General features: G+C 29.9%; 2 protein-coding genes and 1 long non-coding RNA gene across 3 annotated transcripts; 1 reads left to right on the top strand and 2 right to left on the bottom strand.

The window, feature by feature from the left end:
• Positions 1–2,087: 2,087 nt before the first annotated feature.
• LOC107882604 lies at positions 2,088–4,484 on the bottom strand. The gene is made up of 3 exons (XR_003839586.1): positions 4,076–4,484; positions 2,371–2,775; positions 2,088–2,286 (listed from the first exon to the last, which is right to left on the bottom strand). It is a non-coding gene; the product is annotated as an uncharacterized LOC107882604 (long non-coding RNA).
• Positions 4,485–9,997: 5,513 nt separating this feature from the next.
• Positions 9,998–11,967, bottom strand: LOC103308096 (E3 ubiquitin-protein ligase rnf8-B-like). Its single transcript, XM_008180837.1, has 5 exons — positions 11,757–11,967; positions 11,073–11,205; positions 10,950–11,008; positions 10,668–10,882; positions 9,998–10,207 (listed from the first exon to the last, which is right to left on the bottom strand). The coding sequence occupies exons 1-5, from the start codon at positions 11,965–11,967 to the stop codon at positions 9,998–10,000; spliced, it is 828 nt and encodes a 275-aa protein (XP_008179059.1).
• On the top strand, positions 11,465–14,995 carry LOC115034128. The gene is made up of 3 exons (XM_029489905.1): positions 11,465–12,836; positions 13,848–14,411; positions 14,964–14,995. Exons 1-3 carry the CDS (start codon positions 12,737–12,739, stop codon positions 14,993–14,995), a joined length of 696 nt encoding a protein of 231 aa, XP_029345765.1. The 5' UTR covers positions 11,465–12,736.
• Positions 14,996–15,288: the final 293 nt, after the last annotated feature.

The following is a 15,288-nucleotide window of genomic DNA, read 5'->3' as shown; positions in this document are numbered from 1 at the left end:
ATAAAATAATGACAAGAAATGGCATATTGCGGAAGCTCAGTGGCTCCACATGTGGCTGTAATCCCCACGTCCTAAGAACTACGGCATTAGCCTTATGTTTTTCAGCGGGAGAATATGCCAGTCCAGTATTGGGTAGGTCATCACATACTAAAAAGGTCGATGTCGCACTAAACGAGTCCTGCCGACTCATAACTGGTTGCCTAAAAAACACGCCGGTAGAACAATTATATATACTTTCAGGAATAGCCCCTCCGCCAATAAGAAGATCCACGCAAGCAGACTGGGAGAGAACGAAAATAACAGCAGATCCACGACACCCTATGTACGGTTTAACTCCACAACTCCCTCGCCTTAAATCCAGGAAGAGTTTCATGAACCATACAAAAGCCATCTCATCAACACATCCTGAAGTAGAAAGAACGACCAGATGGAGAAATGAGATAAGCAGTACCTCCTCCAGCTGGGTGCCGAACGAGTCGCTCCCATCTGGTCATAATGAAACATGGCCGGTATGGCGAACACTAAACAGACTTAGGAGAGGAATTGGACGAACGAAAGACAATAATCAGGAAGTATGTACAATTATTCGCTTATAGTCTGAACTGTGTTCAATTTCTAATTTATATAAATAATAAGAGTTTTTTTATAGACCTCCCCTCCCACCCAAGCAAAAAAAATGATCATTGTATTTTAATAAATTAAGTTTTATAGTTAGGTAATTACATATTATTTCATATTATACAATGCGACAAGTTCCAAATTATTATTTAGTATCTCACAATTCATTGTTTATTTCACTTTTAAATTTAATGTTGACTATAAATTATAATTAGTACAATTGTGACCACCAAGTTTAAGAAAATAAAAGCAAAATAGTTATTTGATATAATGCAACCAAAAAATATACTTGAGTAGGTACATTCAGGAAACCATTATAATGTATTTTACAGTTTAACACTCATGCTTAAGATTAAAAATATAATAATTAATAAGTAAATAATATATTTATTTTATTCTATTTTATAGGATACTTTAATAATTATTATATAATTAAATTGTATGCCTGATCGAATGGTAACACAATCGTAGTCGCACGAGAATTTGTTATCACAGTATCTTAAAATGCGATATGACACAAGTCAAAATTAACGATTTTTTTTTTATTCAAAAGGGCACAAGTCATATTGTATTATTATTGTAATTTGTATTATTTATTATTATTATTGTATTATATAAAGTCTTCAGTTGCATTTTACAAGCATCAATTTTGGACATATAATTTAACTGTTCATAATATAAATACTTCAACAACATCATGTTTTATATGGAGGAACCTATTACAAAGAGGGGAGGGAATGATATTGGTTCTTGTGTTTTTAATTATTTAAAATGTCCCTCACCAGAAATTAACCATGTAGTAATGTATAGTGACTGTTGCTCTGGCCAAAACAATAACAGTATTATGATGGCAATGGTTCTTTAATCTTTGGTTTATAGAGCATCAAGATCTTGTCATTATAATTGATCACAAATTTTCAGTTCTGGCCTTCCGGGTCACACACGAATGGAGTGTGACTCGGATCATGCACGTATTGAAAAAAGACGCAAACGATACCCTTTATCTATAAGCCACCCTTATGATTAGACTCAAATGATTCGCTGGGTGGGAAAAGAAAAGATTGATGTAATTGATATGGAACAAAGCAATTTTTATGATTTCAATAGTTTTTTTAAAAACCAAGTACCAAAAAAATACAAATGGAGAAATTTTGTGTTCCGTGATGTTAAATGGATGCGTTACGTTAAAGACCAAATTAATACAGTTATTTACTAGACATCACTAACAGATGAAGCTGTATTTTTTGAACTAGATTTGACCCCTAAAAATAGTGATGTAAGTGGGTTACCTTTGGACTATGACGAAGAACTACCAATAACAGTTGAAAAAAAAGATCTTATATCACTTCTACCACTAATTCCAGATGTGTTTCATGAGTTTTATAAAAATTTAAATGTCCCAGTACTATCTGATGATGAGTAACATTTAAATTGAGTTACCCTTACAGCTATATTTTATTGTTATGGTGTTTCATATTATTATATATTTTAACTGATGTTAAAAACCGCCCAAATATGAGTTTCATAAAAAAAAAAATGAAATTAATTTCAATAAAATAACTCATAACACCCATAATAACAATTAATAGTTGCTGACATTGTCCACCAAAGCTTAGTGCAGCATAAAATGTGCCATCGATATAAAAATGTTGGCTTGTCCTAAAAATGCTGAAATAAACATGATATTAGGTAATTATATTGATATGTCACAAATAAAGTTAGTAAACATTTATTGATTATTGTGAAACTCACTTTTAAACTTGAGGTACAAAAACCAAAACAATACCTTCTTCTTCTATCATACCAGTTTGTCCATGAAAAAAAGATTGTTCCTAGATTTTTAATAACTCTGCATATTGATTATTTTTTAGTTGCTGTTCAGTCAACGATATGGGATTTGGTGGTCTGTTAGCACTCCAAGTTTGTGCCATTTGTCGCCGGTGTGCCTCAAACGGAGGTAAATTTGCGTCCATGTAATTTGGCAATGCAGAAACCTCATTGTAAATAGTATGTAGTTGTAAACGTTCATTTTATGCTCGTTGGTGTAGAGTTTTTCTAAATTCAGCCAATACTACTGGTTCTCTGTTATACTGATGTCCAATATTCAATAGGACTGTATTTGGTTCACCATTCAAAACTTTACCGCGGGCAGGGCACCTATAACAATTATAAAATATAATTATAGATTATTTAAAATGTATACCTTTGCTTACATAGGTATGTATTACGTTTATAGTTTATAAATGTTTATATTTGAATAAACATGATTATTAAGCTATTGCATAGCTTTTATCGCGGGCCTGGCGTGGTGACTGAAAAAACATTTTTCGTAACGAAAAAGCGTGACCGTAAAATGTTATTATTATTTTCGTTATTTACAGTCTAACCAGTTGCTAAGCAAAAAAGTCTCAAATAAAATATTTCCATACGGTGTTTATCTACCATTATCAACAAAAAAAACTTGAATTAATGTCATACAAAAATAAATATAGTCATAATTACATGATACATAGCTATAAAATTGCTATGCAATAGCTTTACCGCAGCAGTCCCCGAGTGCCTCAGATTTTTTTTATTTTTAAAAATAATATGGTACCTAATGAGTATTATAAAACATTAATTGCATATATTTATTCAAGCATTTTGAATTGTCAAAGGAAAATCCATTACAAAAGATCAAACACATGAACCAATGAATTACAATTAAATTTGTTCTAAGCTTGAATCATTATTGTAATAATACTTTATTTAAATTTATTTTTTAATGATATCAATATTTTGAATAACATGTTATTGGTTACTAAAATTATTTCCAGTCTATAGAGTTCACATCATGACTTATTTATCAAACTCTCGAACTGGGTTTAATTATTTTGGTCTTTAACAGAAACATGCTAATTTAAAATGTTAAAATTATATAAAACTACCAATATCAAAATATTATAAATTCTTTTTTGTGCTATTTTAGGTAGGTATATGTATTTTTTTTTAGTTATTTATCAGTTATCACAATCTTATTATGCACTTTATCTAAAATCTAAAATTCTAAATCAATTTTAATGTTTTCATTTAGAAGGTACCTAGTTTAATCTTACAGACAATTTTACCATCATACAATTTAAAAGCAAATTATAAAAATAAAATAAAATTTTAAAAGTTATTTTATAATTTATTGTGTTATACCTAGTTAAATATTGATAGATTAGGGTCTAAAATGTAGACATTAGAAAATTGTATTGAATATAGATTATTTAATTTAATAAAACATTTTGAAAAACATTAATCCTAGTTATTAAAATTTCAACAATTTGATTCAATATTATCACATAATAATATATTATAAAAATCATTGTTTATGTGTCTAAAAATTAATTTAATAACAAAAATGTGTTTATTTTAGGTAAGGAACTACCTATGTCCTATATGTATAATATGATATTCATTATTCAAAAATTACTTTGAACGCCATAGAGAACACCGAACTGTGAAACTGTCCCTGCGATTCTGAAGCTTTCAATAAGTATTTCCATGATTGTCTTTCAATGAGAATCCACGTCCATTTGAGCCAACGACCCTTTTAATTGCAATTCTTGGGATCACATGTTGTTGAAAAAATTAAAAATTTGCAAAGTAAAAATAAGCACTGATGTTGATAGATCAAGACAAATTGGATGAATGAACTGTATACCTTTCTGTGTCCATTGTGACTCCTGTATAAACTTTAAAATACAAAGTAGAAGGAGAGTTTATTATCATTATCTACTTCTAGGTATATATTGTAGTTTTCAGACTACACTAATAGTTTTTTTTAAATTAAATTGTTACTTAAAATACAAGGAATTCACAAAACCTTGAATCCAAATAAATTATAATAAAATATAAATTTGCAGTTAGGTACTCTAAAATAAAATATATAATAATATTGCTAGGACCTATTAGTCTACTAGGTACTTCATAGTTCATAGTTATAGTAATTAGTATGCTTCATTAAACTTCACATTTTTGTTTAATGTCGATGTTTTGATACCTACCAATAATTATGACTCTTAAATGTATATATTTTTCAAGAATATTAAATATTTAAGTCACAATAACCAAGAAGTAACAATCTATATTCGAGGCGTGTAGAACCATATCGGCCTAACCCACATAAATGTAAATGTGCAGGACGGACACATAAAGTTTTGAAATTACATTGTGTTAAGTCAGCCGCCCAAACAATTATGTGCTGCTATCTAGCGGAATAATTTTTTTTTAGGGTTGGGCCATTTTGGTTTTGGTATAAAATATAATTCTGTATCATATTTTCAAATAAAAACGGAATTTGATTTTTTGTTGGTTGGGCCGATATGGTTCTACACTCTAATCATTATTTCTATATATTGCGTTAATTATTAATATATTAATAATAGCTATATGGCTATATACCTACTAATACAGACTACAGAATATACCAGGGCCGTATTTAAAGGGTGGTTCGACAAGGCAACAGGCCACTCTGGCTTATGTTAGGACTTAGGGAGCGACAATATTTTTAGAGTGACTGCAAAAAAAATAAAACAATGTTTTTGCAATTGAAAATTATAAATTTTATAATATTGGTTCCCAATCTACAAATTCGGAATATTTTATGGTGAAGTGAAAAATTGTCTTTTTTAATGATATTTTTTTTGTCTAAATACTAAATTTAATACCTTCTTGGGTATCTATTTATCTTACCTTAGAGCTACAACCCTAAAAATTGAAACTGTTGTAATCCTTTAAAAGGTGGTGAAATTAAAAAGAACAATGTAAAATCAATACATTCATCGCTCTGATCTGAATATAAAATGTAAAAATCATTAACTTATAAGTTATAAATTACGTATAATTAATGTATAATTATAAATATATGTATAATATAAAAATATTGTGTCACAATATGGAAAATGTTTGTCGCAAACTCCTTCTAAACGGCTTGACCGATTTTCATGAAATTTTGTAGGTATATTCAGAAGAGCGTTTAAATACAGGAATGCAACGCTCATGGGGCGAATGTGCATTACACAATTGCGTTATCATGCGCACACTATTTAATCACTGATAAGAGCAAACTTATAAATAATTATAATGCTGTTCTATTTGTGATATTATACGTATACCTATTGAATATTCACAATGTATACATTTAAATATAATTTGGTTCATTTAGTCAATGGTAGGTACAACATTTATGAATAATAATAATAGAATATTTTTTTTCAATAATAATATTAATAAAAATAATATACATACATTTTATTTAAAAATATGAATGCTCATTGTCATGTTCTTTTAAAACCACACAAAATGTGTAAAAATGTATGGATATGGACATTAATAATCATTATGGTTTATAGAAGTACCTACCATAATTGTACTAATGCACTTTTACAAAATATGTATAAGAGGTCGATCTACATGTAATCAGGAAAAAATGTTGGTAATATATAATTATAAGTTATATGAATTCAAATGCACTGTCCAAATTATTTGGGATTGTAATAATTTAAAAAAAAAAAAAACCGTTATGCACCGATACCAGTCAAAAAATGGAAAATTAATTTAAATTATATATATTTTTCTCAATTATTTAAGTTTAGGTAAATATAAATTTTAAATTAGGTAGGAAAGTGGTAAAGTACCTAGTTACAAAGTAGATTTGCAAATTTTGGACACAACATCAAAGAAAAATGTGTGGTTTTGTTCTGTATTTTAAATTTATATCTAAAGTAGTGTACAGTATTTGTCATAAATGTAGTTTGATAATTACGATATACCTGGTAAAATGTTTGCAGTACTTCAGTGAATACGGCGGTGAAAATAACATGCACTCGTAAATACTTACTCAGTGATTGTGTCGCCGACGGCGAATAAAACGCGCACTCGGACGTAATGGCACAGCGACGGCGAGTAGACAGTACGAGCGTCGAGCACTCAAAGTTGGGCTCACGCTTAACATATTTTCTCGTGTAGAAAAATTATTTACAGGGGAAGTGCACACATCTTATCGATATATTATAGATATCGCGAAACAGACCACAGTCCACAATATTATGTTAGGTAATAATATTATGGGCTATCACACGATGACGGTCGCCAACGCGCACCTGTCGTTATCAACAATCAACATGTTGCGTGTTGGACCAATGTGGAGGTAAACGAGTGTTGCTCGCGCCTCCAACTTATCGTTTTACTTTTGATGATCGGGGGAGAGATAAAGATAATATTATACGCATAGGCGCAAATTTGGTGGGGGGCTTTGGGGCTAAGCCCCCTCTCCCAAACTTAGCCGTAGTCCGCCAGAAACCTAGGACATACAATTTTAAAATGATATTTTGTAATGGTCTGCTTGCCTTTGGTATATTCAGCCCCCCCCCCCCCAAGTCAAAAGTTGAAATTACGCCTATGATCCGTTTCGGTCGTGCGGACCGGAGGCGCAGGACTAGGAGTCGCGAGACATGAGCTGGTCAAGGGCGGCACGTCTGCTCGTGAGGGGAGTCGTCACGGAAGAGAACGAGTCGAGCCCCGCACGCCACGACATGACGGACGCGGGTTGTTGTGACCAACCGCTGCATGGGGACTGTAGAGAAGGAGTACCTACTGTGGTTCACCACACCAACTTAGATAACACATACTGGATAAAGGTATGCATAGGTATATCCCACAGATTTCTATATATTAGTAGTGTAGTATAATAGAGGTCTGTGGTGTATCCATAGACTTATAGAAATAGACGGAACATTTATAGGTATGATAACGCGTTCAATAGTGGAGCTTGTTACAAAGATCGGACGCTATTAAAGCTATGTATTTCTCTCCTTTTTATGTTAAAATGCATAATATCTCTCTTAATCTTAATTGGCACGACCACGCCTCGGGACAAATTTCTACAAGTCTATGTGTATATCACGCGTCGTCCGCGCCTGAAGCCGATTTTGCCTCCAATAAGCATGTATTGTGGAGTGGTGCTCGCGGTTCATTAGACATCGTGTTGAAAATCAAAACTAAGAAAAAAATCATATTCCCGATAAAATTAAAACTTACTCTTATGTTCAAATCGCATCAAAAAACGAGACAATATAATTCATTGACACGACAGAAGAAGTAAGTTAAGTTTATTTTGTTTTTAATTTTATTATATTTCACTACTTAGTCTATTTCGTTTTCATGTCAAAAAATATTAACCTTGAATTATTTTAAGTAAAAAATGTATATCATTCGAATCTAACTAATATGGAAATACTGTATAAAGTATAAACACTATAGTCTATAATTTAGTTTTGGGTCGGTAAAAAATAAATAGTCTAGTGTTGTATACACAAATTAACTTTTTTTTAACTTAATGAAAAGTTAACAAAAAGTGTTTACTACCTAACTTTTAACTTAACTGAGTTAACTTATAGTTAAATTAACTTTTAACTTTTAACTTTTGGTTATTGGTGCATATGAACTTAATTTCACTGAGTTAAAAAAAATCATTAACTTGCCCAGCATTGGGTATTATTATTATTTAACATTTGATTTTATATGAATATTATGATGCCCAATCAATATTATATGAGTAATCATCATTGATTTATAATCGAAATAATAGTTTTCTTTGTTATTGTTATTTAAAGACCTGAAAAATGTAAATGAAAAAAATATCTACATAATATGTTTCATAAACCGATCATCTAAGTTTAACAATTAATAATTATAAATTGAGGAAAAATTAGTGAAACACGTTTCCCCGATTCATGACATAAACTAAAATTAATAATTAAAACAGTTACATTACAAATATTATATTTTTTATTATATATGTAAAAAAAAATTTATATATAAATATAATCCCAAAAAAAGAGTATAAGGAAGTGCCTTCAACACAAGCAAATAACGGATAGTAGAAAAAGCGGTTAGCTCTACCATATATCTCGCCAGTCTCCTCCATACATGAGACAGTTGAACGCTGAGTGTGAGAGTGTCCAAATTGTCACAATAAAAGCAAACTTGAAGACCGGAAAAAAACACACGAATAAAGGTATTAGATAAAATGAAATGGAGAAAAACTACATATTTCAGTTTGTCTAAACAATATAAATAATTTACTAATCACTACAATCAAACTGATTGTTAAGACAATATAAGTACAACATTTCAATTGCTGAGATATTATTTTAAAATTTAGGACATCTATACCTATAACTTTTAACAATGTTTTGCATGCCAACGAGTTTAAAATCGACTATAAAAATAATAATGTTTATTTGGGTGTTAAAAACCTTTAAAATTTTTTGGTATTAGGGTTCAGTGCAAATTATTTTTTAATATTTTGTTTAAAAACAAATTATATTAACACTAATATAGTACAGCGTGTCAAGTGAAGATGTGACCGGCCGGCATAATATAATAGTATACATAAGAATATAAAAAAAAACCACTTTAAAATGTTGTATTTTTTTAGTTAAGGGCAATTCAACTTTTTTTAAACAAAGCCGAACCTACTGCACATTTTCTGATATATCTTCAAAACTTTCTACAATATTTTTTTAAAACCCTAATTCATTGTGCCAACAACTTTACTAACATACAGAATGGATGAATGACCCAAACAAACACAATACAATCATATATTATAGGTATTATCTAATATTAAATGTGAAATTGTTAATACAATATTATAAAAAGGAAAAAAAGCGGGCAAGTGTGTATCATTCTACTGTACAGTAGGTTACAAGTGGGTCAATGTATAATGGATTGTATTAAACTTGAATTTAATGATATAATATCATTGTACCTATATAAAAAACGATTCTGAGCAAAGATGGTTTGTCAGTCTGGATTTTTTATATTGTTATTATTTATTATGTAAGTTGAATTAATATTATAATATTATTATATTTTATTTGTTTTTATGTTGATAAACAAAGCGTTAGAAATTGAAATACCATTTTTTTGCGGTTTTTCATAATTTGTCTGTAGTTTTTCCCGTGGAATTAAATAACTATTGAAAAAATCTAAAAATGACCTCTTTAAAGTACTATCATGATTCAATTTCCTAAAAGTTAAGGTACTGTATGTAGAAACCAAAGCACTTTTTCTGGTAGACATTTTATATACAGGATAAAAAAAAAAAATATATTAACACTATACCAAAACCATTAGCGTCATCACTCCTCTCAGAATCTAAAATCTTACTTAATTTGTGAAAATTTCAAAGCTATGAATCAATACATTTTAAATGAGTAGCATCTATTAGTATTAACTATCAAAATTAAAATAATACTATTAAAATTCTTTCTAGTAAATTAATATAAGAATTGTTAATGATTTTTTTAATTTGTATATGATAAGATATACCAAAAGAATTACTTATTCATAGGTTGCGTTTGACTTTTAAAGTTTCCCGCCTTGTTTTTATTTCATCTGGTAAACAGTCAGCTATTTTGTCCAAATAAGTGTCTAAAGTTATACAGTATGATTTATTTTTTACATAAGCTTGACATGTTGGGCAGTGATTAACTCTTCGGGTCCATGACTGAATGCATTCATGACAAAATGTATGAGAACAATTAAGCACAGTTGGCTGCAAAAAAAAAAAAAAACATTTATACCTATAATTAAATCTGCTATTAATAAAGAATAAAGATTATTTAGAGCATGTTATTACTTTAAGTCTAAATAATGCGTAACATAGAAAATCGTATTTCAAGAATAATTTGTTGTACTTTTATTTTTAATAAAAATCTGAATTGGCCTATTATCAAGATTAAAGGTAAGAATATTATCCTTTGTCACACATAGGGTTTTAATGATTATTATTAAACCGTAAATAGCCTAATTGGGTAGAACAGAGTCAACCAATGCCGGTACGGCGTACTTTTAAGTTTAAAATTATAATAATCAAACTGAAATAAATAATCCTAGAGAAATTTATAAATAAATAATTGAAATACCTATATTAATTGAAAAATTTTGAAGAGTTATATATAACATTTTATCAGGTAATCACTATCTATTTTATCAAATTGAATTAACAATATTACCTTGATGAACATTTCATAGCATATATTACATTGTAGATCACTTTCAAGGCATTGTTTCATTTGATGTTCAACCCAAGAGAAATTGTCTTCCTCATTCTTAACACGCAACTGTTTACGAAGTGATACTACCAAATTGTCAGCTTCATTTAATTTTTTTACAGTTTCTACGAGCACACTATCGGGTGAACCTGTTCTTGCCTCCCCAGTATTAATATCTGAAAGTAATTTTTTTTTAAATTATTTAATAAAATGTTCATATATAGGAAAAAATAATATCATTACTTTTTAAGCACCATTTATCTTGGGATGCAGATGATGCAGTTTCGTGAGTTTCCAATGACCTACAATTAATATAATTTAATAATAAAAACAATAAAAATTAGAATAAAAATATATATAGCATACTTATTTGCTGAAGCAAGAAGAACATGATTTCTTTGTCTAGGTCTATAATTACTTCTATTTGGTGAAGCAGTCATCAGAGTAGTTTCTCTTCTTGCTCCAACAACAAAGTTGATTTCCTCAGCCGAGGTATACGCTATAAAAACAAATATAATAGTATAGAACAACAAATTGAAAATATCCTAAGTATGTATGTATGAAAATTGACATTCAATACACCCCAGTCCATTCAATCAAATGATAATATATCAATACACATCAAGAATAAATTATCTAAGAATTATAAAGTAATCATTATTATTGTATTCCATTATTTTACATTACAGATAATTATTATATGTATAATGTATACAATATACATCTTATTTAACCCTTGGTTAGGTTAGGTGAGATAAAAATATACTTCAATAGTTATAATGTACCACAAGCAAAACATTTTCAAAATCTACGAATTTATGGTCGAGAAAAAAAAAGTACCAGTTGCCAAATTATTATTATAGATGCCAGTGTCGATACCTACACCATGACATCAGACATACAGACAGATTGCTATGATGGAAAGCGATCGAAAATTATAAAACCATCGACAGCGACGGATAGGTATTTCACCGCGAGTAAAATAGAAGAACGCGCACAACATTGCGTTGTCGTCGAATCAGGATAACACGAGCGCGGTGGATCACTTACTCTCGACCATATTGTACGGACTGTAGGTGCGGACGATTCCTAGATCGTGCAAGTTCCAGCAATTGTTGCCGAATCGGCATGATCCTCTTATGTAATACAAACAAACCGAAGAAGAAGACATGATGGACGTGTAATCGTGCAAGTTCCAGCAATTGTTGCCGAATCGGCATGATCCGCTTATGTAATACAAACAAACCGAAGAAGAAGACATGATGGACGTGTAATCGTCGAAGGCTCCTGTTGTTGTAGCGTCTTATCGGCAAGTCCGCGTAACGTCGCTGTTAAACGTTGCGGTGTAGTCTACCTACGTCGTCCAACAACGGTATTGTGTGGCTGGCTGGTGCTGAAACGACAGAGAGTGTGTACGTGGCTTATGCAATATACGCAGTTAGGAAACCTAGTGTAACTACGCTCGAGCTCCGGATGGAAAGCTTTGTAGGCGTGTCCTACACCCGTGCGATGGCGGTCGACTGTTACTGTTTGTTATGGAAGGGTGGCGGGGGTCTCGGAGTTTGGCCCGAATGTTAGTCAGCTCCTGCAGTAATCTGTCTCGCGATGCGAGTGTGACCATCACATAATTGTGGTAACACTGTGAAGTGTTGCTGTAGTGATACATACATATATAACATAGAACAAAATCAACCAATGAGAAGTGGAGAACTACGATATAGGCCGGAGGTGAAGAAGATGCGTATCTAGTGCGCAAAACTAGTAAAACTGTGATGATAGCTATATAATTTTTCATGCCAAAAGCCAAGAGTTCAACCAATATTTCTATGTGTTTATCGATGTCGGCTATAGTTCGGTCGCATTTTACAATATTTGTTCACGGGGAGCCGCTCAAGTACTTGACGACGATAATATAACGTGTGTTTGATCACAATATTAGAATACCTACCACGCTCTTACATAAGTAGCCGTTCCTGTTCCTAAACAGAATTTCCAGAGAGAACACCGAACGATACGGCAACTCGCGCAAAATGGCGTTTTACTACTCGAAACGTTTCCCAAACATGTGTATGAGCTCAACGTTCTACGACGACATAATGAAAACCACCGAAATGCACGTGAACTATTACAGTGAGTATTGTAACCTATTGTTGCTAATGATTAAAATTTCAATAAGTATTATTAGGTTTAATTAGGTGTTTTTTGTGTTCTACATTCCGGACTTTCATTATTTACTTTGCGCAAACGGATCTATCTTAAGTACAGGGTTTTTCAGAAGTCTTCCACCGATTTCATAAACTCATTTATTTTAAAAAATGATTAACATTGGGTGGGTTAAAGTATAACATATTCTTAAAATAATTAAGTCTTAATAATTTTGCTTTCAAATTTTCCATATCACCTCCACTGGCCACCAAGCACACATCTTCTACCTATACTTATAGGTCTCAGATTCCTACACAAACAATTACTGTAAATATTACTAGCGATGGTCTAACCAAGGTCACCAAAACAATTTTTTAATAATAATTTAAAAATATTTATTTATTAATTTATTATTTTAAAAAATAGATTGCTACTGCGAATTTTTGAATGTTGACCAATTACCAACTGGATCCAATTTTCCAAAACCTAGAAAAGTTGAGAAGCTGTAGGTTGTCAAACTCTTTCAAATACCTCATCTGAAATTCTTTGAGTATATAAAATAAAAATAAAATTGAAATTATTAATTTTCAAGTCCTCTCCCCCCAATTGAAAAATTCTGCATACACCACTGGTAGTAAGTTATTGAGATTTTATGAGAATAAAGTAATAAACTGTACTTATTATAAACATATAAGTTACTACAACCTTAGATTAAAGTTAGTTAAGTTCTAGGTACTTGCCTTTTTTACCTAATATTGAATATGTTAGAATAATCGTCAGCTGCTTTACCATTAATAATACATTATGATATAATAATACATTAATACTTTCTTATACTATGTATATTTTAGAGCAATCAATCAAATAAATTATTATTTATTGTATATTAAAACTAGTAAGCTCTCTATGTACAGTGAAATTACAAACACAATTTAAATGAATATATATTATACCTAATGTAATAAATACACTAATAATTTATATCTAAATTGACAGAATCCCGTTGGTTTGATTTTGGTGAACTATATTTAGAGCCATCTTTCAATGAAGCCCCAGTTCCATGGACTAATCGTTCAGTATTACAACCAATAGAGTCACCAATAAAATCAGCTGAAGCGAATAATAATAAAATACATGTCATCAAGAACGATGATACTAAAAGTGGCAGCATTGACTCAGATAGTTCTAGGTCTGAAACTTCCATTGATGAAAAGACTGCGTCATATGCAAAAATAATCAAATATTCCAAACCTACCAAATCAAAGCAATATGAAAAACTGGATTATAATATTATTGAAAAATCTAGAAAAGAATCTATTAAATCTAATAGAATTCTACTATCTAAAAAAATATCAATTAAGCTGCCTATAGCTCCATTCCTACCAAATAACCAACATTGTGCATTTTGTAAAAACAATGGTGAAGAAGAGTTTGTTTATAGAACACATTTTCTTAAAGATGAACTTGGGAATGTGAAGTGTCCAATTTTATCAAGGTACACGTGTCCATATTGTAGTGCAACTGGGAATAAAGCACACACTATTAGTAGATGTCCATTTAGTAATAAAAATATAATTAATTAATTCAATAAACAACAGTAATAAAACATAATTCATTGTTATCATTGTTTTAATATACATATATCTTTTAATATTATTTGGTTAATTTATTGTTTCGTTTCGAGCGAATTATAATTTTTAATTTAAAATTACTACATTTGCTTGATATTTTTTACATTATATTCTTTTAAATTTTGTTGCAAGTCAACAACTAATAATAATTAATAATTTAGGAGAATTTTGTTTGTATTTATTCAAGTTTATAAAATGTTATATGTTTTAAGATTTAAATATTTATATCAGTTTATTTAAAGAATTATTGGGATTATAAATAAAAAAATACAATACAAAAGCTCTGTTATCATAAAATTTCAAGTATAATATTATGATTTTTGTGATTTTATTATTTGATTTTAATTTTATATTAAGTGAAATATATAAAACAATTTTTTTTATTAAATGTCTAACAACTATTTTTCTATTAAATAACTTTTTATGTATGATTGTTTATTTTTGTAATTTAGTATATTAAAACTAATTATTTATTCTCCAGGCATCAGGCATATTTTAGTTTTATCTCTTTAAATACAACTATAACAACAGTACTAATATTATGATAATTCAATTTATTATAAGACTCAATACATCTTTCAAACTTTTTATAGGCACTAGATACTCACCTCTCTCTGCTGTATTCAATTGACAATTATTATTATTTTTTTTTTATTTCTAACAAACTATTAACTTTTAATTAAAAAATAATCCCAAGTATTTCAAGTTAAATAAAAAATTCAAGATTATACAAAACATCAGCACATATTTGATACAACAGAATTAAAGTTAAAAAAGCCTAGTGTATTTATACACTTTTTTTAGCA

The sequence above is a fragment of the Acyrthosiphon pisum genome, chromosome A2 (genome assembly GCF_005508785.2).
Source record: "Acyrthosiphon pisum isolate AL4f chromosome A2, pea_aphid_22Mar2018_4r6ur, whole genome shotgun sequence".
Lineage (NCBI taxonomy): Eukaryota > Metazoa > Arthropoda > Insecta > Hemiptera > Aphididae > Acyrthosiphon > Acyrthosiphon pisum.
The sequence above is the reverse complement of the archived record's forward strand: the minus strand, read 5'-3'. Positions and strand labels throughout refer to the sequence as shown.